General features: G+C 52.8%; 10 protein-coding genes across 10 annotated transcripts; 5 read left to right on the top strand and 5 right to left on the bottom strand.

The window, feature by feature from the left end:
- Positions 1-384: 384 nt before the first annotated feature.
- On the bottom strand, positions 385-1,509 carry ATEG_05326 (alpha/beta fold hydrolase; the record flags this gene model as incomplete). Its single annotated transcript, XM_001214504.1, has 2 exons — positions 385-1,046; positions 1,098-1,509. The coding sequence occupies 2 exons, from the start codon at positions 1,507-1,509 to the stop codon at positions 385-387; spliced, it is 1,074 nt and encodes a 357-aa protein (XP_001214504.1).
- A 1,500-nt stretch (positions 1,510-3,009) lies between these two features.
- ATEG_05325 (uncharacterized protein) lies at positions 3,010-4,813 on the top strand (the record flags this gene model as incomplete). The annotated part of the gene is made up of 2 exons (XM_001214503.1): positions 3,010-4,271; positions 4,318-4,813. 2 exons carry the CDS (start codon positions 3,010-3,012, stop codon positions 4,811-4,813), a joined length of 1,758 nt encoding a protein of 585 aa, XP_001214503.1.
- Positions 4,814-5,523: 710 nt separating this feature from the next.
- ATEG_05324 (uncharacterized protein) lies at positions 5,524-6,557 on the bottom strand (the record flags this gene model as incomplete). Its single annotated transcript, XM_001214502.1, has 3 exons — positions 5,524-5,706; positions 5,763-6,079; positions 6,221-6,557. The coding sequence occupies 3 exons, from the start codon at positions 6,555-6,557 to the stop codon at positions 5,524-5,526; spliced, it is 837 nt and encodes a 278-aa protein (XP_001214502.1).
- A 667-nt stretch (positions 6,558-7,224) lies between these two features.
- On the bottom strand, positions 7,225-9,341 carry ATEG_05323 (protein kinase IKS1; the record flags this gene model as incomplete). Its single annotated transcript, XM_001214501.1, has 2 exons — positions 7,225-9,220; positions 9,283-9,341. 2 exons carry the CDS (start codon positions 9,339-9,341, stop codon positions 7,225-7,227), a joined length of 2,055 nt encoding a protein of 684 aa, XP_001214501.1.
- Positions 9,342-9,890: 549 nt separating this feature from the next.
- ATEG_05322 (putative GTPase NOG2) lies at positions 9,891-12,009 on the bottom strand (the record flags this gene model as incomplete). The annotated part of the gene is made up of 4 exons (XM_001214500.1): positions 9,891-10,712; positions 10,915-11,008; positions 11,136-11,858; positions 11,912-12,009. 4 exons carry the CDS (start codon positions 12,007-12,009, stop codon positions 9,891-9,893), a joined length of 1,737 nt encoding a protein of 578 aa, XP_001214500.1.
- A 1,332-nt stretch (positions 12,010-13,341) lies between these two features.
- ATEG_05321 (TFIIH/NER complex subunit TFB3) lies at positions 13,342-14,560 on the bottom strand (the record flags this gene model as incomplete). The annotated part of the gene is made up of 3 exons (XM_001214499.1): positions 13,342-14,176; positions 14,226-14,466; positions 14,515-14,560. The coding sequence occupies 3 exons, from the start codon at positions 14,558-14,560 to the stop codon at positions 13,342-13,344; spliced, it is 1,122 nt and encodes a 373-aa protein (XP_001214499.1).
- Positions 14,561-14,774: 214 nt separating this feature from the next.
- ATEG_05320 (prefoldin-like protein) lies at positions 14,775-16,861 on the top strand (the record flags this gene model as incomplete). Its single annotated transcript, XM_001214498.1, has 3 exons — positions 14,775-16,504; positions 16,592-16,652; positions 16,844-16,861. 3 exons carry the CDS (start codon positions 14,775-14,777, stop codon positions 16,859-16,861), a joined length of 1,809 nt encoding a protein of 602 aa, XP_001214498.1.
- A 1,920-nt stretch (positions 16,862-18,781) lies between these two features.
- On the top strand, positions 18,782-19,606 carry ATEG_05319 (putative GPI anchored cell wall protein; the record flags this gene model as incomplete). The annotated part of the gene is made up of 2 exons (XM_001214497.1): positions 18,782-19,010; positions 19,059-19,606. 2 exons carry the CDS (start codon positions 18,782-18,784, stop codon positions 19,604-19,606), a joined length of 777 nt encoding a protein of 258 aa, XP_001214497.1.
- A 1,638-nt stretch (positions 19,607-21,244) lies between these two features.
- ATEG_05318 (phosphatase PAP2 family protein) lies at positions 21,245-22,815 on the top strand (the record flags this gene model as incomplete). Its single annotated transcript, XM_001214496.1, has 5 exons — positions 21,245-21,309; positions 21,372-21,398; positions 21,457-21,947; positions 22,072-22,268; positions 22,324-22,815. 5 exons carry the CDS (start codon positions 21,245-21,247, stop codon positions 22,813-22,815), a joined length of 1,272 nt encoding a protein of 423 aa, XP_001214496.1.
- A 953-nt stretch (positions 22,816-23,768) lies between these two features.
- Positions 23,769-24,439, top strand: ATEG_05317 (uncharacterized protein; the record flags this gene model as incomplete). The annotated part of the gene is made up of 2 exons (XM_001214495.1): positions 23,769-23,843; positions 23,906-24,439. The coding sequence occupies 2 exons, from the start codon at positions 23,769-23,771 to the stop codon at positions 24,437-24,439; spliced, it is 609 nt and encodes a 202-aa protein (XP_001214495.1).
- Positions 24,440-24,745: the final 306 nt, after the last annotated feature.

Raw genomic sequence — 24,745 nt, 5'->3', positions numbered from 1 at the left:
GACACATGTACGACACTATGTGAATGAGCAACTTGCCACTGCGCATCCCTCATGAAAACGTCTCCCTGGTTCGACTCCTTACGTGAATGCCGTGCCATACCCGTCATTCACTTGGCATAGTGAGCCATGCTACAAATACAAAGGTCACCTTGGCCATCTTGCCAAGGTCGCTCCGGCACTTTGCAGGGTATTCTCCGGATTGCGAAGCGCTTGCACCTACATACGTGTCTGTCAGTAACAAGTAGAGATAGTCAATGGCAGAAAGCCCCCACTGTCCGATCTGAAGCATCACCATCAACAAATCCGCCGGTTTTGGAGCAAGCAAGAAGCGCAGCCTTCTAGGATAATATATTTTCTTCAGTTTCTTGTATGTAAGTCCACTGGTTATGGGAGGTGCCCTGCATCAGGCGAAGTTCCCGCAGGCAGAGCACCTTTTATAGAGGCAAATATGTCCTCCCAAACTTCCACGGACTGCGCTACAGTATCATGATCTGACCCGTCAATCGTTCTCGAGACGAAATCAACCGCCTCGGTACCAGGTGCCCTCCAGCACTCCTCAAAATACTTCTGTCCTTTCGTCCCTACCAGCGCGTCCGTTGCGGCAAAGTACGCACGGAGGGTCCATCGGTCAGTCGCCAGAGCCTTTGCGCATTCCGCATAATTCGAACAAACTCCCCAGCTGCTCCCGCCATCTTTGCGTAGAGTCTGCATCGCCTCGCTGTTCGCGCCGACCGTGTTCTCGGTGTGCATGAACCGGATCGCAAGCTGAGCGAGTTCCTTCTGCTCTGCGACAGGCACGCCGTAGTCTCGCTCGACCCGTCGCCAGTCCTGATTGATAAACGGAAGGCCCTCGGCTGTGTCCGGGGAATCACTACTCCCAGACGGCGATATGTGGCGAACAAGCGCTCCACTGGCCGACAGCACAGGGCTGGCTTGCGTCACAATGAAGCGCGGGATTTTATTCCAGACTGCGAACGCCTTTGCCGGCACGTACTGTGCCATTTGCATTATTGTCACGCGCGAGTATGTTGGGTCAACCCAGGGAGCTAAATAAGTTACATAAGAATGCGCACAAGGGATACGGCTAGAAGCAATACCTATTACTGCGATGACCGGGTTGATGTATTCCCGACACTGCGCCCACGTATTGAGCAGATAGATCGTGCCAGCACTATGCGCGACGAGGTTCACGCGTGAGATCTGGAGATACGCCAGGAACTGCGGCACTATTTCGATCCATACGGCAACGCGCTGAGCGAGGGGGACGTCGGTTGATGCGCCCATGCCCGGTCGGTCAACGACGAGCAGACGCACGCCTGCGCGTTCTGCAAGAACATGCAACGGGATGCCGAGATAGCGTGAGGCGAACATCCCCGGCATGAACAGTACCGCGGGCCCTGTTTCGCACCCGATGTCGGCGAAAGTGATGTTGAGCGGGCCATGGGTCGTATCAAGATTGATACGGCGATGGAAGCGGTTCTGCGAGATGAGACTGTATGGATCTGGCATGGTGACTGTTGTAGGCAGTCTGTCAATGTCTCTTGTACAAATATGTTGGAGCCTGGACGGGCTGACATTTTATATCTCGAATGGTCCCGTGATCTAAGATGGATCAGCACTAAGTCCGTAGATAGTGCTTTGGGACGCCTATGTTAATTAAGCCCTAATATAGTCTGCCCAGGAAATCCTATATGACTACTACTTCTCGCCAGTCCCTCATCTACAAAGAGGCTGGCAAAAGTTTCGACAGAATATCCAGTCCGGTCTCCTTCGATCCCTTCACAATCTCACCAATTCGATAGTCCGGATTGGACGTGTATCGGTTGAGCGGGTTGAGTGGCCGCCTTGTAGTCGGCTAGGTCCCATTTATGCTGATTATGAAGTCGTTGAATGGGCTTGCTCCGTGTAACTCTGAGCTTGAAACGACCTAGATGAGACAAGTCCATCTGTTGGGTCTTGTCCAGAAGCGGTTCTTTCTTAATTATGGCTAGCACACGCGCCTGACGTAAGAAATCCATCGTTGAATAAGTGCCCTGAAAGGCGGGTAGTATCTATACGAGAGTATTTTTCTATCCTGCTGCAGTGAGTCTGGGCAGCTGGGCTCGCTGGGGCACAAGTTATCTGGGAATTGAGGCATGGAGAACGAAGTACTGGATCACCAAGTCTGAGTGACTCAATTGGGATGTAAAATTCCACTTCTTATCCATCCTGTACATTCAATTAATCTATAGATAATGGGTAACTGTATAGATCCCAAGTAACCGATGTCTGGACGCTAAGTAGCCGACTCCTCCACTAATTACATTCCGAGGTGGCCCTAAAGTGGCCTCGGCAAGATTCACGATTAACTTATACCATAGGAGTAATCATTTACATCTATATCATAATAGAAGACTTCTATCTGGATATGATGGAGGTCGTGGCGAAGTCTATGGGCATGTTCAATCGGAGTGAATATATTTGAGCATCTTGGAAGTACTGTGCTACCTACCATGCTCTGAACCGGAACGAGAGAAATGGAGGAAATTTCTACAACACTGTAGCTATTACCACATAAATACCTATCTCCTCGATTACATCTCTCCGTTAACTGGATCCCATTGTATGAATTGTACCTATGTATGCAGGATAGCAGAAGTCTGTTAAATATGCTTTCTACTTGCCACCACACATCACCATTGTGCCGGGAAGATTGAATATATACTTGTTCCCTGTTACTTATGCTTATTGTCCTCCGTGGATTGTCGATCATCGATGGGGTCTGTGTATAAGGTATCCTCATCTAAGGACTATTCCCTCACGCCCCAAGCACCGAGATACCGATGCAATATTAGCCGAGTGCCGATTCGAAGCAGGAAAAGCACGGAAAGAAATCCGCACTGCATAAAGGCTTCTCGGAGAAGTCTGGGGAACAACTGCAAAGAGTATCGGCACAGCGTAGATCTCTATCTTTTAGCCAATGCAGCAAATGCGAACCTTGGCCCCTACATATACTTCTGAGAAGATAGAATGCACGACCAGGATAGAGTCGTGGCAGTCCCTGCCCACCATGGTCCAAACGTACTACCAAACTTCCCTCTGTTTTCCAAGCTTCTGCGACTGGCTCATCGATGCCCGCCTCCCATCGCCGTGAGGGACGTTCATGCGGGGGTGGAGAAAACATATCTACAGCTGCTCGGAGATGTGTTGCAACTTCGCAGCATACTGCAGCGGCGGTTAAGTCAAGAGGTCCTCCAACAGCTCGAGAAGGAAGATGAAGTCTACATTGCCCTATTAGCTCCAGGAGGATACGAGTATGTTGTCGGTTTCCTCGCCATCTTGGCTGTCGGGGCTGCTGTAGTGCCTATATGTGCGTCTACCCCTCTTCTACGTCGAGAATGTTCGACTAACTGTATTATCCTCTGTAAAACAGCGGTCAGTGTCCCTGTGAAAGAGGCATGCTATTTTGTGCAAAAAGCCCAATGTGCGGCCATCCTTTGTTCGGCCGCTGCGTCAGGCCTGGCTCGGTCGACAATTCAACAGATAAATACTTCCAGACAGCCCCCGTTCGCCGCTCTGACGATCGCGGAGCACCTCGGCACAACCGCTGTTGCAAGAGAAGATATATTCATCTCCTCGAACCGCTTCTTAGATCTGAACAGAGCCGGGCTCGTCATCTTCACATCGGGCACCACCGGCCCGCCCAAAGGCGTTGTCCATCGCCGCGGACAGCTCACTGAAAACGCGGAGATCATCGCCGAACAGTACCGCATAACAGACACGGACACTGCGCAGCATTTGCTCCCAGTGCACCATGCCACCGGGATCGGGATCACGCTGCTGCCGTATCTCATCTCCGGCGCCTGCGTCGAGTTCCGTTCCGGCGGGTTCGACCCGGCCTGGACGTGGGATCGCTGGCGTCGGCCGGGGATTACCGTCTTCTCGGGCGTCCCGACAATGTATACCCGGCTAAAGCAGTATTTCGAAGATGTTATATCGACAATGCCGGCTGACGCGAGGGACGAGTATATACAGGGCGCGCGTCGTCTGCGCATCCTTCTCTGCGGCACGTCGGCGCTCCCTAGCCCCGTCCAGGCGTTCTGGACGAAACTGTTAAATGGAAAGCCGATTCTGACGCGCTATGGGGCGACGGAGATTGGGTCTATATTCAAGGTTGACTTGGATCCTGACGATACTCTGGCGAACAGCGTGGGCCGGCTGGAACCTGGGGTGTCGATCAAATTGACGGACGAGGGCCTGCTGCTGGTGAAGGGCCCGCTGATGTTTTCCAAGTACGGCCTTCGTCGTTATTATTGGATTGGACTAACGGGACACAAGGTATCTGTTTGACACGCAGGCGACTATTGACTCCCACGATGAAGACGGGTATTTCCGTACCGGTGATGTTGTACACCAGGAGGGTCCTTACTATACTATACTTGGGCGGGCCTCGCTGGATATTATCAAATCTGGCGGCTACAAGCTATCGGCACTTGATATTGAACGAGAATTACTAGGCCTCGAGTACATTTCCGAAGCCATGGTCGTGGGCGTGCCCGACGACGAATTCGGACAGAGGGTAGCAGCAGCAATATGCTTGGCTACAAAGCATCGCAACAAAAAGCTCACGTTGGAGGCACTGCGCACTGATCTGCGCGACAGGCTCGCAGGGTACAAGTTGCCAACGGTGCTGCGAGTGCTCGACGGAGAGTTGCCCAAGTCTGGGACAGGCAAAGTTCAAAAGAAGATACTCGGTCCCGTCTATTTCCCATCGAACTATGACAGCAATCCCGAAGTGCAGGTATGGAGGAAAGCCAGAAGACCAAAGCTATAGTACTGCTCTTGTGGGAGCATGGCAGCCATCTGTCTGGCAGAAGAAGACTGTGCCACGGTAGCTGGATACTGCATTTTCCCAGCATAAGCTGGATTTTCCACAGCGTCTCGCTTTGCTAGCTCTTGGAATCATTCTTCAGGATCTACCGCACCGCCGGTAGCCTCAACCCAAGATAGAGTTCTTCCTCTTGCCAAATAGTAGATAGCGAGCTTGAACTTTGTAGCGATGTTGCTTGATAATGTACCGTGGCAGATCTTGGCCTCCACGGTAGATGCTGCTCCTTTGACTTCTATACCTGATGTGATTGCGTGTCGGCTTGTGGAGGTGAGGTTGAAAGGACGTTAACAGGTAAAGATGCTCCATTTTAACCGCTAATAGTCGTAATGGTACCTGTTGTTGCACTGCTGCCAAGAGGGATAGTTGTGGCACTGCTGATAATGGAGCCGGGCTTGATGCCAGTCGCTTACGCTTGAGTCAAGAATGATTAATTCTCGTTGTATAGCCACGGGTCCTCGAGTAGCTGTCTTGCCGTTCTGCGCTCCTCTGGCAGCCACCTGAGCATGGACCTGACGAAGCGAAGAAACAAATCTTTCTCACTGCCCGAAAGTCGCCCTTCAATACTTTCAAGAGAAACTGGCGGCACAATCGCGCCTGCATGTGCAATCCATGCACCTAAAGGGGCGTTAGCTGAATATAGCTAAGATCAAACACTAAGGCAAAAGTCTACCATTCCGGTCAAAACATTGGTCTGTTGTCTCGCTGCGCTGCACGAATTCAGTCGGCGGCGGTCCGATCAGAGCGACCATCAGTGCAAGATGTTTGAATGGATCGTGGCCGCCTCTGCTATCGAAGATATCTCCGAACAGATGTGTTCCTTCAAACAGATCCCAAATCTAACCTTGTCAGCAAGACAATGTAACAAGAGAAATATCAGGAGTAGTGGACTCACCAAAGCGCCCAGATTCCAGATATCTACGGGACTTCCCCAAGTCATCTCGAAAATGATCTCTGGCGCTCTGTATATATGAGGCTGGACGAACGGGCCGGACTCTTGTCTCTGCCCAATTCTCGCCTCACCAAAGTCGCAAAGAATAGGGAGACCGTAGCCTTTTCCTCTGGTCGGCCGGCGAAATCGCCGACTCTGATAAATAGTGCGCGATTCACTGACTTGCTTGCGCGGGCTTGGGTGATCGATCTCCTCTTTTGTAAAATCCGCTAGCATTGTATCATCTTCTAGGCTGAGCATGAGATTGTCCGTCTTTAGATCTAGTGCATGTTAGCGGGAGATCCTTGTGCGAATGGCTGCAAAAAGGGTCCCAGCACCAGTGTGAATGATGCCTGCTTCGGTATGCAAGAAATCGAGCGCCAATAATAACCGTTGCAAAGTCAGCTTGAGAAAGGACAAACCGAACGGTCTTGGATTCAGTCGCATCATTTCCAGGAGCGTCATATGCATTGGTTGGAGGACGAGACATCGGTGCTTTCCAGCACGGCCCTTCAGCTCAAACGAGTCGTACAGCTCTCGAATCAATGATTGTCCTGGATGTGTCGAGTTGACTTTCGCAAGCCGCTCATAAATCTTGTATTCGCGGTCTGTCGCCGTGGGGAACTTCTGCAGCGAAGTAGACACTTTCAGAACGACATGTTTTTGGCTTCTAGGCTCTGTTAACTGGGGCGCTTCATTTCGCAGGGGTGAAAAGGAGAGAGTGAAATTCAAGAAGTCACCCACCGAAGATCTCGACATAACCAGCTTGTTGAGTACGTGCCATAGCCAAGTTTACCAGCAACCCAGTATCTATTCCCAAACACGTCTCCGATGTGTACAGGGTAGTATTCCTCCGGATGGTAGTGAGGTAAGGTCTCTTCCTCGATAGGTGTTCCTTCTGTTAAGGTGTTGAATGATCGTTGTGCAATGCCTCTAGAGCAAGGTGGTCTTTTCCAGAATGCAAGCCTAACATTGGCCAAGCGTGATGCCATGCTTAGCGTAGGGGGAATTGGAGACATAATGAAGCTGGATTGGAGGGATTGAGATGCAGTCGCGACGCCTGGTCACATGACCCGTTTCATAGAGTTGCTGATGAGGACTTTTGGCATCTGTGCAGAGAGAACGCAAAGATTGTATACAGCTCCTCCCTTTAAAAATTACCTGCAAGGAGACTGATTTAACATGGAAACAACACAGGAATACTCTATTATATAGAGTAGGCCTTGCCACTATGTATGACGACCCAGATCAGTGCATCGAGTCATATAGACCATTTAACCAGTTACTGAAGTGAATTGAATCTCGGTAGGAGAGGTTTGGATAAATGTCAATTTCTAAAAGCTTCTAAGCAACATGACGAAATACAATATGTAAGCGTGTTCGTACTGAATCAGGCCAGCCACCGTCATTTCTACACTCATCATGATCATCGTAAGAACATCGTATGCTGCCACAAACAAAGAACCCCCCACTTCATGCAGAAACTGACGACAACCATATGCAACACAAGGAAGCCCGACTGTACCAAAAGACTTCGTGTACGTATGGTCACAGCTGCGAGCAACAATAACGGGTAGAATACCCACGGATTCACGGCAAGGGGCGTACAAGGCTGAAAAGCCGAGACAACCTTGGCAAGGAAAAGCCCGATTTGCATCGCAGGTTGCGGAATCACCCAATATGACGGAGATCTTGGGATAAGTCGCGCCAGCGAGAATCGGCTGGGAGGCGGGGGAAGAAGTTGGGGAAGAGGGGGGCGCGTCGCATGTACTTCCGAAGAAGGCTCAGTCCGAGCCGGAGATAAGGATGGAGTGCCGGAATATCTGGATCGAATAATCAAGTCGCGCTCGGAGCCAAGAGACACCCGTCTTTCGGAGCCCCGATCAAAATCTTCCACGACAGGAGTGAGACTGTCTCTGGCTTGGTCATACTGAGTGTTTCGTCGCACAGCCACAGGGCTGCGAGAAAAGTTTCTGGACGCCCGAGGGACCCTGGAGAATGATTGTGTAGTAGGATTATCCACAGTATGGATTCTAGAGTTCGGACTAGAAGCACTGGATCGTCTAGAGCGTAGGGTATCATTTGGAGTCGCCCCAGCTTGTAGACCACCCAGGACCTCGTCCGCAGATGGGCGCTGATCAGGATCGACAGAGAGTAAATGTGCAAGGTAGATGTAGAGCTGTTCAGGCAGTTCAGGCCTCATCCTTCGGGCATCATCGAACCCGGCCCATTGACTGATCTCTTCACGAAGCCGGTCGAGATCCTCCTTCTCTTCGTTGATGAGGTCCGCATTAGAGTAGGGGAGCTGTGCGAAGCACAGGAAATATAGGATCATCCCCAAGGAAAAGATGTCTGATTTGAAAGTGAAGTTCCCAAACGGCCCATCTGGATACTCGCGCCGTAGAACTTCCGGCGCGCAGTAGGACACTGTTCCTGTTGCCCCGGTCGAAAGACGCTTGGCGTCCTGAGATTGGACCTCGCCAAAATCACTGACCAACGCACGTATACCATCGCTAGTTTTGTGTAGCAGGCAGTTGTTCGGTTTGAGGTCGCGATGAATATAGCCATTGACGTGGAGATACCGAAGCCCTGAAGTGATGTCCTTGAAGAAAGAATAGATCTCGTCAAAATTGAGCTTTCGTGGCTGATTGAGGTCCATGGGTGGGTCTGGTTCACCCCGAGACTTTCTCCTCAGGCGATCCTTCAACTGCTGAGCCGTGGCGGACGTCTGAACTGAGCCACAGATGTAGTTGTGAAGGTCACCGGCATTGCAGTATTGTTGAAGGATGAAGGCGCACGGCACGCTGGGGCCAAACGTGCTAATTTTCGCATTCTCCAGCCAGACGTGGCGATAGGAGACAAGATTCTGATGCGAGAGATGCTGTAGCAGCTGCACCTCGCCCAAGACCTTCTCCAGCCATTCGTGGTCATCGCCGACGGGCACACGCTTGCAGGCATAATGACCAAGCGAGACGCCATCCAGGACATGCTTCACCAACAACACTACGCCTTTACCGCCCTTTCCAAGCACGCCTTCCTCAACAAAAAATTTCTTGAAGTAATCGGGAATGAATGCCGCGGAAGAAATGCCCTGAGAGGAATTGCCGGTGGCAGTAGAATCATCGGCTGGACCATCCGGGAGCGCAGGTTGAACTAGACGCCTGCGCGGCGAGGGAGGACTGGAAGAGCTTGCAGAGCTGGGTAAACTGTTATGGAGCATGCGGAAATAATTCGGATTGATAAACTCCGGCTGCGCTGCTGGATTTCCATGATGGTCTTCTTGTCCCCCACTCGCATCTCGCAGGGGCCGATGACAGTAGGGACAATCGGCTATGTCCAGATTAGCATCACTTTCGGAAGCATTCCGAAGGACCAGCTGCTGAGAATCCCGATCAAACACGACGACGGAATCATTATGGCGTCTGCCCAGGTATGAGTATCAAAGGGTCGGCTAGGTCTATGGAAGAAGCAACACTAGGCTTACAGCACGACATCGGAGTTAGATGAGCTGTAGGGGACGATTGACATTCCGTCATCCGCCATTCTTGGAAGATGCGGGATACATCTCTGAGGAGAGAGTCGGATTGAGGGAAGGAGACGGTGAAAGCAAGATCAGGCGATGATGGAACTGCGGAGGACCCACGTGAGGCGGATGACTCAGCATATCTTATTTTGCCTTGTTTTCTGTACAACTGCACATCCCCGTGAGTTGTACGTACAACTCACTACCAGCTTACGACTACAATGTTATTGATCATATGCAAGAATACATAGATACAAATCATAATCAGGAGTTGATTCGTGTCATCTATCATTGAGAGACTGGGTATCTTGTTTGGGAGATGGCGTGCACAAAGTGCGAGTTAACGCTTCTATCCAACTGCAATGCATTGCAGTACGGGAAACAGTCTCCGCCTTGCCACGAAGGGCGGGGTGTTTTCGACCCACGATGTCCTCGTCGCGGAATTTGGCGTGGTTGTTCTGCAACCCATCCGGATGCACTCATTCCTGAGCGAGGGTTTGCGAACCGAGACTGCTGATGGTGTGTTACACCTCGAGTGTGTTGAGACCAATGGGAGACGAGGTGAGAGATCAATCTTCCTCACCACTCTCCACATCGCTGACCTCAAGGTTGGCAATAGAGTCGTTGTCGTCCTCATCGTCACTTTCGCCGAAGCCCTCGAACTCGTCCTCAGCTTCAGACTTGCTGGGAGCATCCTCGGGCTCGGTCTCTGCGAGCTTGCGCTTCTTACTCATCTCGCCAAGTCTGCCCTCACGGCCCTCGATCTTCTCTCCATCCTCGCCAGGGGTGTAAGGCGGAGGGGTGAACCAAGGAACCTTTCCACGAAGAAAATCGTTGATGACCATCTTGGCAACACCATCAAGGTCAGGTTCTCCTCCACGGAGAAGTCTGCCACCTTTACGGGCGAGGACACTCAAAAACTCGATAGGGTCTTCGGAGCCGCCCTTGACACCATAGGTACGTTCGAGATGTTTCGGTTGGACGCGCTTCAACACGGCGGGGATGTACTGTTCTGGGTTGTCGACGTTCTCGATACGAACGACACCACGGAGAAGGATATCTTCAGGAGTGTCATTTTGGTTCGGCGGGACCACACCAGGGCAATCAATTAGGTAGATCCGCTTCATCAAAGTGATGTACTGCCAGACCTTGGTCTCGCCCGGAATGGGAGCGACGTTGCACACCTTCTTCTTACGGAGGGTGTTGATAATAGACGATTTACCCGTGTTGGGATAACCGATAAATCCAACGGAGATTTGCTTCCGGTCAGAATGCAAAGACGAGAACTGTCTAAGCAGCTGAATGAGAGAGCCTTTACCGAAGGAATTGTTGATGGAAGCATGGAAGGCCAAAGTAGGATGATCTTTGGAGAGATGTCGTACCCACGCAGCCTTAAGTCATAAGTCAGTCATGAACCGGTAATGATAATCGGTGAAAATGAACAAGAAAAAGAAGAAATCAGAAAAGAATGTGTGTAACGTTACTAAGAGACCAGCTACGAATCACAGATAGGTGAAGCAGGTCTCAACTCAAAAACGGAGCACAGCTCGGCCCTTGCGACCGGTTTTCAAAACGAAAGCCAGTCAGCCTAACTTCAGAAAGAAGGTCGGCGCGGGCAAGCGTCAATCTACCAAAGCTGTAACAGGGAACTCCCATGGTGTATATACGACGAGGTCGTGGGAGTTGCCTTGACTTAGCAATGGCACAGGCGGACCTGATTGATTACAAAACAAAACGAGAAGAGGGGAAGAAGATATGAAAATAAAATCAAAAGGGGGAAACTTACAGCAACACCTGTGGGAACAAGGTCACACTTGTTCAGCACGAAGATGAGATGCTTGTGAGGAGCTTCCTCCCGGATATACTTCTCGATACTTCGGCACCGAGTTCCCTCCGGATCACGGGCATCAAGGACATGAATGACAACATCAGACGAATCGATGACCTTGTACAGCTCATTCCAGATACGCTTGCTCTGGCCCTTGGAGAAGACGGATTCACGAGCAGTGGCCACCTCGCCTAGGGAAGTATCTTCCAATGCGGCAACATCACCTGCGACAGCAGCACTGCCATCGGCGTGGGTATCGATGTCACCCTTCTCAAGAAAGTCATCATGCATCTTAGCTGTCTCGCCTGCGAGGTCTTCCAGCGACGCGACACCCAGCTTCACCCGCTTTCGCTGGGCCTTGGGCCCAAAGGTATCGCTGAAAGGTGACGTCTCAATAGCCATCTTGGCAGCGTGCTGCTTCAGCCCATTCACACCTTCCCCGTCACGGATCAGGCTCATGGGTAGCTTGTTGGTCTTCAAGAGGACCTGGTACGGGTCCTTGGCGCGCTCCGCGACCGCCTCACGGAAGGAGGCCAACGCCTCCTGGGAGATCACTCGGGTGTTCGAAAACCATTTCCGGTTAGGTTCGATCCGAGCAACAGGGGCTTCGGAGGATTGGAACGCGGCGGCCTTGGTGATATTTCCGGCGGCGTCACGCTGGGCCTTACCCTCCTTGAGGATGTTGAGCCTCTTCACCTTCTTCGCATCTCTGCAGTCTGTCAGTGTCCATAGTTATTAATGCAGATTGAATCGTCAACATACCTGTAAAAGTTTTCGCCCTTGACCTTCACGTTCCCCATGCCATCTCCGACCTTCCCCTGCCGCACCTTACGGTTGGCTTCTTTCTTTCCCGTACCCATGGTGGAAGCTACTCCTCAATTCGACTGAATGAGAGAGTATTAAGAAAGAAAGAAGATATGGGTGGAAGAAGAAAAAAAAATGTTGGCAAAAGCGCAGGAAGGGAAGAAAGGAAAGAGAGAAAAAAGTTGATGGTCGGGGAGGGAAGTATTTTTTTTTCTGGCGCCAAGCTAAGCGGTGCACAGACCACGTGAAAATCTTCCCGACTTTCCCATCGCGTCCCCGTGTGGCATACTGTTGGCCTCTCCTCCGCATTTCCTCCCCCTTCACCTCCCTCCGATCCTTTCAATTGGAAAGGACGCATCATGTCCCTTTTCCGCTCTTGCAGGGCGGCCACCGTCCAGGCCCGTGGCTTCACCTCCTCAGCCTGTCGTCGGGTTGGCCCGGAGTCTCCCAACTACATCGATGTCCCTCGCACCATCCAACCCGACCTCCCGTCGAAGAAGCACGTTAAGGGAACGTTACCAGTCCCTCGGGAACTCTTCCCTGCTCGCCGTGTGGACAAGCCATCTGAAGAGTACATCGCCGCTGCTACTCCCCTCCCGACCAAAGAGACCGAACTCGACCCGACAGACCCCCATGCCCAATACATCGACTGGAAGAAGCGGATGGCGGAGATGAGACGGCACAACCTCCGTCAGGGTCTGCAGGAATTGCACAGCCGCAAGCAGCGCACCGACCGGACGATGATGCACCGCAGTCTCGAGAAGCAGAAACGCCGAGAACGCATCCTGCGGCAACCGGAACGCGAGGACGAGCGTCTGACCCGTCCGTCCGTCATTCAGGAGATGTTACCCAAGCGCACCCCTGTGCTTCCCGATCCGAACCGCGAGGCGCGGCTGGCCCAGTCCCGGGAGCGCTTGGAGGCCCTCAAGGCCCGGAAGGAGCTGGAGCAGCAGGAGTCTCTGCAGAGTCTGTACATGAACGCCCGCACATTCATCACTACGGAGGCGCAGCTGGCGGCGGAGATTGAGCGGGTCTTCCCTGATGGTGAGAACGAGGCCTGGCGCAATGATCACCAGCAGGGAGAGAATATCTGGAACTTGGGTGTTCCTCCCACGGTCCAGTCCATTGTCAACGAGTCCCGCAAGAGCGAGGCGGCTCGTTGGGATCTCATTCAGGGCCGGGTGAAGAAGCTTGGAGAGCAGATTACGGGGGGAAAGCTGTGAGCGATCGACGTTGACTGTATATTATCCATGTCTCCTTTTGTGTCATTGTATACCTAGTTCTAGCTGGAATATATTTTTGGAGTTAAACCAAGAGCCAAATGAACGCCTTCGCTATGCACCGCAAACCAGTAATTGAAAGCAACCCTCAGTAGATCATTGAGCAAATTATGCACTGCCCGAGACGGCCGCCATGGAAGCTCCCACCGCGGGGGTATTCCCCCGAGAATCTGCTCCGTCCCGCATGGATACCTCTTCATCCACAAAGCATCCCAAACCAGCAAACGCCTCCATGAGCGTCCGGGAGTAATATTCCTGGAGATTGTAGCCGCCCGCCTGCATGCGAACGTCTTGTCTGACCCCGTCGAGATAGCTCGACGGGTAGAAGTCTCGCTGGGTGTAATAGTCCCGCTGGTTGGGAGCCAGCCCACCAAAGGGATCGTAAGGCTTCTCGGGCTCGGGGGTCTTGATCTTCTTGAGACCCTTGATAAGCCCAGAATCTCCACTGACCTTTTCGGCCGCGACCATCCCCGCCTGACCGGCCTTTTTTGCGTCCGAGCTCCGCAGAGCAGCCTGCTTCTGTCGGATGCGTTCCTCCTCGCTGCGCCGAGCCGACGATTTCTTGAGCAGCACTTTCTGGCCTTCGCGCGCGATGGCGGCCGCATCGCCTGGCCTTCCCGCCGCCAGCCGGCTGAGAACATCTTCCCGGCCCGCAAGGAGCTCGCGGCGCTCCTTCTCGTATTCTTCTCGCGCGGCCTCGCGACGCAGCCGGGCCAGCTCCTGTTCGTGAGTCTGTTGCTCCTGGAAGGAGGACGCCTCGCGGGCTTCGAGGGCTTGGTTCGCGCGGATCGAGTGCATGTTTTCGGCGGCATACTTTTGCAGATCGGCTTCGGTTTTCGCAACGTCGGTGCCATACACGAGGTTGGCGATGATCTCTTCGCGTTGTTCGAGGAAGTCGTCCCAGGCGCGCTTAGAATCGAACTCCTCCTCCCGGCGGTTGAGACTAAAAGCGCGTCAGATTATGGTGTCACTGCGTACAAGATCGAGCTTACATTTGCATCACCCGACGCCGAATATCCACCTCTCGTTCCACGCTGATGTCTTCAAAGGTCTGCTTCCGGAACCGGTTCTTGCGAAGAGTCTTATGACACCCTGCCACGGGGCAGTTGGCAGGCCCCGACGAAAATATGCGGTCCACGCATGACTCGCACATTTTGTGGTAACACTCGGGGTTGATGAGGAATCGCATGTCGGGGTTCAAGTACCGCGAGGACTTGCAGACGGGGCAAACCTCTACAGAAGTTAGCTTCAATCATAACAACATGAGACGAAGGAACTGACCGTCTTCATCCCCGCGGTTGGATATCGAGTCGCGAGCTGGAGGCATGGTGTGAAAGTGCTCAAGCAGATTGACTGTCGATGACGAGGATGAGTTGATAATCCGCCGTCCTCACCACGGACCAATGAGAGAGCGGTCCGCCGGGCGGAACTTTTTCTCGCCGCCGCCTCTTCTTTCACGTTTCCTTGACTTTCTCTTCTCCTCACCTGGCTCATTCTTGTGTTTTACAGGGTTCTATTCGAATCTCTTTTTCATATCCATGATGGGTGTCCCGAATAGCGACTTACAGGACCTTGAGCGCCAGCGTCTCCAGCTGGAAGGAAATATCCGCAAACTCCAGGAATCCCTCTATCACTGGCGGACGTGGGAGGCCGAATACGACGGGCTGATCGAGGAGGTCAGGGCTCTTGATGATGACGCTACCACTGACGAATTACTGGGCGCTGGTCTTGAACTGGACGGGTCTCTCGTTAACGAGGACGAAGTGAAGACCATCGTGGGGGTTAAGGAGGGTACGACTCGGACTAAGCAACAGGTGGTTGATCTTGTCACGAGGCGCATCGACTACGTCAAACAAAATGTCGCAACGATGGAGAAGCGACTGCGCACGGAGGAGAACAAGCTCCAGGCGCTGAATGACCTTGAACAAATCCCTACCGAACCCGCCGCCGACTACCCGATGACGGAAATCGTCGAGGAGCTCGATGAGGATGGCAACGTGATTTCGAGCTCGACCGCAACACCAGGGAATGAGGCCTCTGAGCTTTTGGACATTTTAAAGAAGGCTGGTGTCAAGGATATCCCGGATGCGCCGAGGGCAGATAAGGTGACCGAGACTGAAAGCGCCCACTCGGCTGAGCAGTCAGACACACCTATACAGGGGGTCCAGCCGAAAACTAGTGAACACCGCCAGACTCCGAGCCAGAACGAGACCCATGAGGAATCACGAGAAGCGCGCGATGTGCCCGTGACCAAGGTGGACGAGTCACCCGAGGATGCACAGCTGCGTCGAGAGATGATACGATATGGTCTTGACGAAGTCGGGGCCGTTGTGGCGGAACTCGAGTTGGATGAGGAGGCCAGCGACGTCTCGATTGATGACTACGACGATGTATACGATTATGACGACGAGGAGGAAGAAGACGAGTTTGGACGGAGCCGAACTGTTCTGGATGAGGATTATCATCGACAGATGCGCGAGCTGGAAGCTAAGTTGAACGCGCGAGGAATGTGGAACATGGGCAAGGACACTGCGACGCTCCCGGATGAAGTGAAGAAGGAGCTGGAGCAACCAGCCGTGGTTCGAGTCGAGAGAACCAGCGACTCAGCAGACAAGCTGGCCGAGAAGAAGAAGCCGAAGAAGAAAGTGGCTTTTGCTGATGACCTGGACATTGCGCCTGCTCCCAAGCCTCCTGTCTCCGAGAAGAAGGTTACGCCGGTCCGGCAGTCTGATATTCCCGTTGTGTCCGACGCGGTTGTCGAACGTTCCGAGGCGGCAGATAAGGCTGCCTCCTCAAGCAATGCGCCCAAAAAGACATCCCGTTTCAAGTCTACTCGCGGTGCTCCCGGTACCGCTCTGACTGAACCATCTCTTGCACCGACACTGTGCGGTGACAAAGCGCTACGAAAGCCGGTCACGTCAGCGTCACCGTCTTCCCTGCCGCTTTTCCCAGCCAAGCCACAGGAATCCAAACCCTTCTCTCAGCCAATCTCTGACCTTTCCGATGCACAGCCTGCGCATAGAGGGCCGGAAGGGAAGATCCTTGCGGACACGCTCGTTGAGCGCGAAATCTCCGACGATGCCGCTGCCCCACCGGAACCGGACGAGCTCGATGAGCAACTGCACAGGAAAGAGATCGCCAGTGAATTTTACAGGATGAGGAACCGCGTGATCCAACAGAATGGAGGCTTCCTCGAGGAGCCTGAACAGGTACCTGTTGAACCTGAGGAGGCGCCCAGGCGTGTGAGTAAATTCCGCGCTGCGCGGATGAGGTAGGGCGACGACAATGCCAGTCGAATGATATAGAAACGATACCCGAATAGAATCTTTTTCTTCTAGGTTATGTTTTTGTGTTGTAGTTCCCGGAATCTCCGTCGCCGTTCCGTGCGGATCTGGCGCGATGACCATATCTTTTTCATGGTATGGCCATCTTGAGGAATTCCAAGATCAATCTCGTGGGCTCTCTGACTGCGTTTCCTTCCGCTTGACTGCTGACTGTATTGGGCTCGTTGAGTACTTACGGCCATGGTGAGGTGGAATCATGGAGACGTGGTTACGTTTCACCCTCGACAGAATAATCATATAGGTAGGGTACCTAATTCATCCCATAGATACCTAGACGTGCCTAAATATATCATGCCCTTACATTGACTTTATGCACAGGATTTTATCCCGACTTGTCCAATGTACCATGCAACACTGGAGTCTAGGCTTTCCCCTAAAGGTATGAACTGTCCACGCACGAGTGTGATGGATAAAACCAGAGAGTGAACATGACTGGAACCAGGTCATCTGCTTACGCATCCTATGCACCGAGCCACGCTGTTGCCTTACAACGTACTCTCTTTCGGCCAGAATCAATGTTTCGAACCCGACCGTGGAGCAGTTCATGCAGTCCATCCTTGAGGGTGTTGAACAAGCAAGGTTCGCATTACCATGGCTGTCCACCAAGCCACCAAGCCGCGTACGACGGTGGTGGGGAGTTTAGCAACGGCCAACGGTCGACTCCTAGGAGATCAAGAACAATCCATCGCAGTAAATGTGCTCAGGACACCAATGGGACTACTTCTATTGGAACCGGATGTTTCAGGCGAGATTTTATGTGGATGTGTCGAGAAAGATTGATTTTTCGCGACTGTCGGGCCGACAACAATTCGGTTGTTTGGAGAGCAATGGAGACTTACGGAGAATACGAGTAAGCGAGATGCATGAGAGCTCAGAACGAAGGAGAGATGGAAGTGGATCGGAGGAGCCATCCAGCCCTCGGCAAAGCTTGCACGTTGAGCCCGAAGTCTTGTATAGATCGTGGTTATCGTGGTTATCCCGACGTGACCCTGATATCAGATTGAGGTAACTTGACAACAAACCGTTACATACGATGGACGAAATCTCCTCCGAAATACTGATCGACGACCCAGCTTCCTTGTCGAAATTTGTATTACTCGATAGATGTTGATAATCGCAAAAATAACAAGCAGTGCCGTTGGTGGAGGAGGTGGTGACTGTCGTCATGCGGTCCACTCTCCCCAAGAAACCCGCACACGCACACACGCACGCAGACACACACATCCATTCTCTTTCCCTACTCTGTACATCTCTTGTCTTCCAATTCCATGAAGAACAGGGATTGAGACTAGACCCTTGCGACCTTCCAGGTTCTCAATGCCCCCATCCCCTCTCGGCTGTTCATGTCTATTTTCTCGTCCGATGCAAGGCACCCCGCCCTCACTGGTGTGTCCCCAATGGCGTCTCGATCGACGCTCGCATTGCATTGACCGCTGAGAATGTTTCTTGGAACAGTTATGAATAGAACCAGCCATCCATGGCTCGTCTCTTCGCGTCCTGGAGGAACGAGGTCAATTCTAGATCCGTGTGGCTGCACACACGCCTGGACCATGGGCCGGCGTTGACCTTGCCACCTCAACTGCCCGACAATGTCATTGAACCGTGTATCGACGATCGTTGACTACAACAGGCTTACGGTCGATCCAGACACATCCGATGGACCCGGTTCCACCGTTTAGTTATGCCCTGCAGGGCCTTGGCCATTGAGATGTCTGGTATCTCACAGCCAACGGCTAGATGGCTCTCCACCATGCCACTTTTCTCTTTTCCCATGACGTCTTTCCACAACTTGCGTATCCCGATCTTTCCAGGCCCGGCTACCTCGGACCAATGCTGTACTCCGTGGGCAACGGGTTGTTGTTGTCTTACCACATTCGAGCGGGTCAGCAGCTGCCTGTCCAACTCGTCCATGGTCTACCACATCCGTACATGCATGACAATTGGCTATGCCCCAGCGTTTCTATTTTAGATGGACGTGTGGGTGTTCAGATCCAACTCGGACCTGCTTGCTCCAGTGTACCGGCAGTTCCAATGACGTCCGATGTAGTGTCCACCTCTGTTTATAAATATTTGCCTCTGTCCCTCCTTGTACCATCTACATCTACCCTCTAGTCAACATCTAAACTCCAAACTCAGATCGATCTTTGCATCAAACCCCATCATCTCACTCGCTTATACTTGGGATCTCGCTCGCTCGACCGAAAATGAGAAACTTTGCTACTGTTGCGGCCTTTGCTGCCGGCGCCAATGCCCTCGTCAGCAGAGGCGGAAACTGCTGTTTCCACCTCAAGGCCACCGGCGGTGCTTCTGGCACCATCGGTCAGCTTGATGATGGCCAGAACCGTGTCTATGGTGGACTGTCTGAGGCCCAGTTTTGCATCGACTCCAATGGTGCTATTACCGATGAGAACGGCCGCGGTTGTATCGTGACTGGTAAGACTGCCGATACTGTGATGCTGGGATAGCCACTAACGAAGATAGATGACACCACGCAGTTCCAGTGCGATTCTGGTGCCACTGCCACACCCGGCTTCTCCATCAACTCCCAGGGTCAGCTTTCGTACAACGGTGATTCCGGCTTCGTTGCATGCGCGACTGGTCAGAACGGCGGAATGAACCTGTACACCACCGAGAGTGACAAGGTCACCCAGTGTAAGGACATCTCTCTGATGGCCGACTCTTGCTCGGGTTCCGGCTCTGGCTCGAGCTCGAGCTCTGTGGCCGTGCCGTCCTCGACGCCGGGTGCTGGACACAGCAGTCCTGTTCCTGTCCCCTCGTCTAGCGCTTCGGTGCCCGCTCCCCCTGCGAAGACCACCGTCCATACCACCATGACCACCACCTACTGCCCTGAGACGGAGTCGACTGTCCCGGTCGTCACTGTCCCCAGCTCTAGCACCCCCGCTGTGCCCACTGGTCCTGCTCCCTCTCAGCCTGCCGGTTCCGAGACTCCTTCGAGCCCTCAGCCCCTCTGTGCCGGCCTCCAGCACTCCCGAGGCTCCTTCTTCTCAGCCCTCCCAGACGGCTACTAGTGCTCAGCCCTCCGGCACTCAGTCCTCCAGCGGCAGCTGCCCCACTGATCTCTCTGGCAACTACGAGTACCCTCATCTGATCATCCCCGTCGACTCCTCCAAGCCCGACAACGCTCCTGGTACCTCCTACAACGGCACCGTCACCTCCAGCATCTCGAGCATCTTCAACTTTGATATCCCCTCCTCGGACGCCGGCAAGACGTGCAGCCTGGTCTTCCTCTTCCCCAACAAGGAGGACCTCGAGACTTCTTCCTACTCCTTCAGCGGCGATGGTAAGATCGACTTTGCTTCTCTCGAGTCCACCGCTAGCGCGTCGACCACCTACAACAACGCCCCCGCTGTCAAGGAGGACTTGGGCGAGTTCACTGTGTCTCCCGGTAACTCCTACGTCATCTCGACCTTCTCCTGCCCCGCGGGTCAGGCCGTCAGCTACGAGATGAAGAACGCCGGTAGCACCAACCTCAACTTCTTCGAGGACTACAACCCCTCTCCGTAAGTATCCTGTTTTTCGATCTGCTTGGGGATCAGTGACTAACATAATCATAGTCTTGGTCTGTACATCACTGTCTGCTAAATGAGCGGACGTGAGAGAGCAAAACAACCCGACATCACGCGAACATGACTTATGGACCCATAATGCTATTCTTACGTATTTTTCTGGGTGTCTCTTTGCCGTAAATCGGTGCTGGAGACATGAGGGGTTTATTCAGTCAAGTGTATAACTACATTCATTCCTTCATTTGGTCCACAATTGGGTCTACAATAATGCGTGTCATCTAGTGCATAGTTTGGCAGGATTCTAATTGCAAGACGGATTCTGCTCCAAAATGATACAGATATATAATATGTTGTCTGGTGCGAACATACTGGGACTTAGTCCATATAGACTCCAATAGTATGGAAGAAGCTATAATGTCAACAGGTAGACAGTTCCAATGCCACCACTAATCCGTAGATAGTATCCAACTAATTAGTACAAGGCAACAAACGAGATCTGTTGCCTCTTTGATCAGTGAGGAATCAAAGCTTATTAATGGTGGTGCCTAACTAAGCATAACCTTACTATTTTTGGAAATCCCCGACAATCCGTCAGACCCTGTATTGATTGTCACTCGTCCGGGGTACCTGAATGGACCTTGTCCTTCTCAGTCTGCCTCTAGTTAGTCAGTCTAACTACCTGTCTCTCGAAATCACACTTCGCTGATCGCAATGGATCGCTCACGACCACCCACGGCTGGCCGCGCGGCTCCATGGCGGAGATCTGCTCCTCCCTCTCTGGGCGCGGCTTGGCCCCTCATTAAACCGTCTCTTGTCCTCAAGGGTTTTACCAGTGAGGTTGACCCAGAGCTGCACAGAGCGGAGAAGGCCTAGGCGCCGTCGTGCATGGGACGGTCCAAGCCACACTGCTTTATTATTATTATTATGTCTGATACCTGAAGGCACCCAGATAACTGCCAAAAAAAAAAAAAAACTCAAAAATGGCCTTTGACCAAATTTGATTCCTCATTCTGGACTTGCTTTTTCTTCAGGACCTAATCGTTGACTGGGGTTTGCTTTTTCCGACTCGCTTTCATATATCTTCTGGAGGCCCGTTTTGTTTGTTGTCACCGCGCCGGAGGACCACGGTTACACTCCAAGATGGATCGCCTTCCAGATAAACTGCCCTTCTCCAAGCGTCGCTTACGGCCTCGCATCATCATCTCGTGAGTGGAACTGGTATCGAGCATTTTCTGAAGGAATGCTAACCGAGAGGTGTGTGTCGCAGTTATGTCCTCGACTATGTCATCATCATGTGCGTCTCTCATTGTCTTCATGACACTCCAATCGCTCCTAACGGTCGACTTCTTTAGTGCGTGCGCAGCGGGTTTCTACATCCTCGACTCCGTCGAACCATTCCACCAGCATTTCTCCTTGCGGGACATCTCCATCCAATACCCCTATGCCGAACACGAACGTATTCCCATCGGGTTAGCCATCTGCATCTCCTGCCTTGCGCCGCTGGTTATCATCGCCGTCTATACCCTTTTTATCGATGGTCTATTCTCGCACCACAAGCCCGTGAACTCAGTGACAGGGAAGAGGAAGTTCAACGGCCCTTATCGGTGGAAAGATCGCCTGTGGGAATTCAATTGTGGCCTTCTGGGATTGTTGCTCGCCCAAGGGACTGCCTTTGTGATCACCCAGATCCTGAAGACTGCCTGCGGAAAACCTCGGCCGGACTTGATTGATCGATGCAAACCGAGGCCAGGAAGCCACGATCTGATCCCGGGATTGTCGAATTACACGATTTGTCAAGGTGACCCGGTAATTCTCAAGGATGGCTTTCGTTCATGGCCTTCAGGTACGGTTCCGTGCGCTTCATTTCTAGATTCGGGAAGACTAACTTCGTTATAGGCCACAGTAGCTGTAAGGATCCCCATTGACTCGGATGTCGGAACCCACCACTAATCTCTGCACCTGTCTAGCTTCCTTTGCGGGACTGTTTTACTTGACCCTGTGGTTATCGGGCAAGCTGCACCTCATGGACAACCGCGGTGAGGTCTGGAAGACCGCCATCATCGTTACTCCATGCATCGCGGCGACGCTGATTGCGGTGTCGCGGATCATGGACGCCCGGGCACCACCCGTTCGACGTCATCACTGGCTCGCTTCTCGGCGTTGTGTGTGCTTACGTGGGCCGATCGCCAGTACTTCCCTCCAGCTCTCTGAAACCCTAGCGGAAAGAGCCGCGCGTATCCGATCCGGACCTGGGGCATGGACCCGATCGCCCCCGGCCCACGCGATCCCTCTTGGGGACTCGAATGACAGCACCACCGCTCTCCGTAATCCGGAGGGAAGAACGCCTTGACGCGCCGCCTCTGCCGCAGACGAATGTGCCCCCGACACAACACCGGCTCTCGCGCGGACCGACGTACACCTCGGCCACCGGCAACCCGTATGCCACGGATGTGTATGATCACCGCATGCGCCATGATGACGGAAACTGGTCGTCGTCCAGCGAGGATGTCGCAGACGGGTACGAGATGCAACAAGGGTACGCCCACACACACAATCCGGCATTGGGTGGGTCGCTTCCCCGATATGAGGATACGGCTTACCATTCCAAAACGCAACCGACGATGCCGGGAGACAGTTCTCTCCGGCAGCCCTTGGCCGCTCATCCTGACCGTGGTCGGGAACTGACGGAGATGCCTCCTCGGGAGCCTTGACGCTGGTTTTGGATTCTCCAGGGTGGTCTCATATCACCTTTCTTCATAGACTGCTGGTTCAGCTCGCCACGATTGATGATCATACCAGAGGGGCTGCGCGGAAATTTTTGCTTGGTAAATAGTATGGCATGAAACCTAGACCGTTTCGCGTGGATGGGTCGATGAATGTTTTGCATGTGGATCCGCTTGTGACGGTGACATATTTTGTATAGTAGTAGTGGTGGTATTCATTGGCGTTGGTTAACATAGGTAGTATGCATGTCATATCAGCTACGTGAATCCTTCATAGAAGTCGATCGGCATCGCTGGGCCCCACGTCATCCATGGAAATCTATACAGGATCGGGAGAAACCACAACAAATCGACTCAAGACCCGGAGAATTAATACGACGACTATCAACAAGGATCACCATAAGCCATGATGCTCTCCGTATCCTCCGTAATCATTAAGGAAGACTCTGTCTGTGCCGCTTATCCACCATGTGCGACTGTCCCACCCCTTCTGGCCCAGCCACCCCGCAACCCTCAATCGCCCAGCCTCCTCTGTTGTCGGTTGCCCTGCATATTTCTTCTCCCCCTCGAGGGTTCTCCCTCGTTCGATCTTCCCTACATTTCCCTCTTAGCTGCATATCACTGCGTGGCTATTATTTTCTACATAAACTCTCTTCTGCATCCACGTCAGCGCATCGCATCTGATCCGCAACATCGACACAAACGACGTGCGTTGCCTGTCCAACGTTGCCGGGCCTTCTTCACTTGCACGGCATTACTTCTGTGTTTTTATCGGATCGCTAGTCGATAAAGGAATGCCTGTGTAACCTGCATCATTCTAGCCCATTTCATCATTCTCACAAGTCATTTCCGAGCGCCGTCTGGGTCGCTCCACATTCCAGGGCCATTCCATCGGAATCTGACATCTCGATCGCACCACTGAATCGAGGACGATCGCCAACATGATCGGAAGTCTTTTCTTCATCTTCAATCGTCTGGTGGAGATCGTGTTTTTGATCCCCATCATCGGAATGCTGGTGAGTGCCGCGCATCCCTCACAGAACCACCTCGGAATCCAACCTTAACCTCCTTCCAACAGGCTTATTTCGTCGATGGATACCTCAAAGCCAATATCATCACCCCCGTCTACATCCTGGTCCTGTTCATCGTCAGCACCATCGCCGTATTCTGGTGCTTCGACACGCTGATCCGTCACTCCACCACCAAACGCTCGGCCGGCTTCGTCGCCTTCGTGGACCTGCTCTTCTTCGGCGCCTTCATCGCGGGAGTATACCAGCTGCGGTTTATCGCCAATGCCGACTGCGCGCACTGGAATGGGGGTTCGGTCTATATCTCGCTAGGTCCGTTCGGCGCCTACGGCTCGCGCACCGATAACCCGCTCTCCCTGGACATCAACAAGACCTGTGCAATGCTGAAGACGTGCTTTGCGCTGGGGATCATGGAGGTGGTCTTCTTCTTCTGGACTGCCTTCTGGGCGCTTTTCATGTATCGCCGCTCGCCTGAGGTGGTGGTCAAGGAGACGGTGGTGCGCCGCCGCAGCCATAGCAGCCGTCGGGGCCATGGCCATCGTCGGCATAGCTCGAGCAGTCGTCGGCCGCATTATGTGGTCTAATTCGTGTTTTTGCTGATATTATGACATGATGGATGATAAAGGCTAATGACGTGTTGGATGAGGCATGATTTTTGTATGAAAACGCCTGGATTTATTGGCAATGTTTTATGTGAGATGTCTTGAATATGAATTTCCGTTAGTTGATACCACCACTTTTGGATGGCTCGTTCCATAGTTTGTCCTTCCTGTGCCTAGGACCTAGAGACCTCTGTGTGGCGATAGTAAAGTGCGTATGCAGACCGATAGGCTTGCTGTGGTGCTCTGATTCTGCCGAGATAAGGGTAATGCCACGCTCTCGGCCTCTTC

Source organism: Aspergillus terreus, genomic scaffold, assembly GCF_000149615.1.
Source record: "Aspergillus terreus NIH2624 scaffold_7 genomic scaffold, whole genome shotgun sequence".
Lineage (NCBI taxonomy): Eukaryota > Fungi > Ascomycota > Eurotiomycetes > Eurotiales > Aspergillaceae > Aspergillus > Aspergillus terreus.
This window is presented reverse-complemented; position numbering and strand designations above follow the sequence as displayed.